This window comes from Aptenodytes forsteri, unplaced genomic scaffold (genome assembly GCF_000699145.1).
Source record: "Aptenodytes forsteri isolate BGI_AS27 unplaced genomic scaffold, ASM69914v1 Scaffold93, whole genome shotgun sequence".
NCBI classification, from domain to species: domain Eukaryota; kingdom Metazoa; phylum Chordata; class Aves; order Sphenisciformes; family Spheniscidae; genus Aptenodytes; species Aptenodytes forsteri.
The window spans coordinates 1,618,304-1,619,080 of record NW_008794665.1 but is presented as its reverse complement, the minus strand read 5'-3'; the positions used below and the strand labels follow the sequence as shown (position 1 = coordinate 1,619,080).

Here is a 777-nt window from a genome sequence, read left to right as displayed (position 1 = left end):
CAGGGCCGGGCACCGGGCAGGGGGGCGCAGGGCAGCCGAAGCCCCCCCCCTGCAGCCGCCTGGCGGGGGGGGTGGGGGTGAAGGACTTTGCGCGGCTGTCACGGTGGCGTGGGAAACGGGGGGAGGCTTGGGGTCCCCCCCGCCCGAGGGCGAGCCGGGGCAGGAGGAAGGCAAGCTGGAGCTGAGGGGCTGCGGGGAGGGACCGGGGAAGTGCCCGAGCCCTGGCCCCCCCAAGATCATCAGCCGCGCAAAACCTCAAGGTCTAAAGCACGCACATACCCCGCCGACAAGAAACCTTTACACAGAGCGGTAGGGGGAAAACAGGAAGCCTAAGATCCTGGTGCAAAGCAATTATAAGAGGGGGAACAAACAAAAAAAAGCAAGGGAGCAAAGGCTAAAAGACAGCGGGGACTGCGGGGGGGAGGAGGGGGAAGCCTGCCAAGAGAGGGAAGGTTGCAAAGGAGAGCTGGAAAAGTGTCCAGCAGCACCAGCAGACGCAGCACCCCCTTACCGATATGAATGATTGAATCTGCAATCGCCGCTTTCCAGGTTCGAGTCCAACAGACGGACACGACCAGGATGAGGGAGAAAACTTCCATCTCCTCCGGAGGTCCAGGCTTTGTAACAACAGATCTCTTCGCCAAACGGTGCCACCGCGGAGGATAGCGCGGCGCAGGAAACCTAAGAGTTTGAGGTGCCGCCGGCGGAGCGCGTAAATCCCGGTGGCTGGCGCACAGCCGCGGCTGGGCAGAGGGCGAGCCGGGGGCCCCCAGGCGC

The 777-nt window shown here is 64.0% G+C and overlaps 1 protein-coding gene across 1 annotated transcript in view; it reads right to left on the bottom strand.

Moving 5' to 3' along the window:
- GRID2 (glutamate ionotropic receptor delta type subunit 2) overlaps positions 1 to 599 on the bottom strand; it is a 766,470-nt gene extending 765,871 nt beyond the window's left edge. The window contains 1 exon segment of the mRNA XM_009273536.1: positions 512 to 599. Coding sequence (XP_009271811.1) covers positions 512 to 599 — 88 coding nt within the window.
- Between the last annotated feature and the right edge of the window lie 178 nt (positions 600 to 777).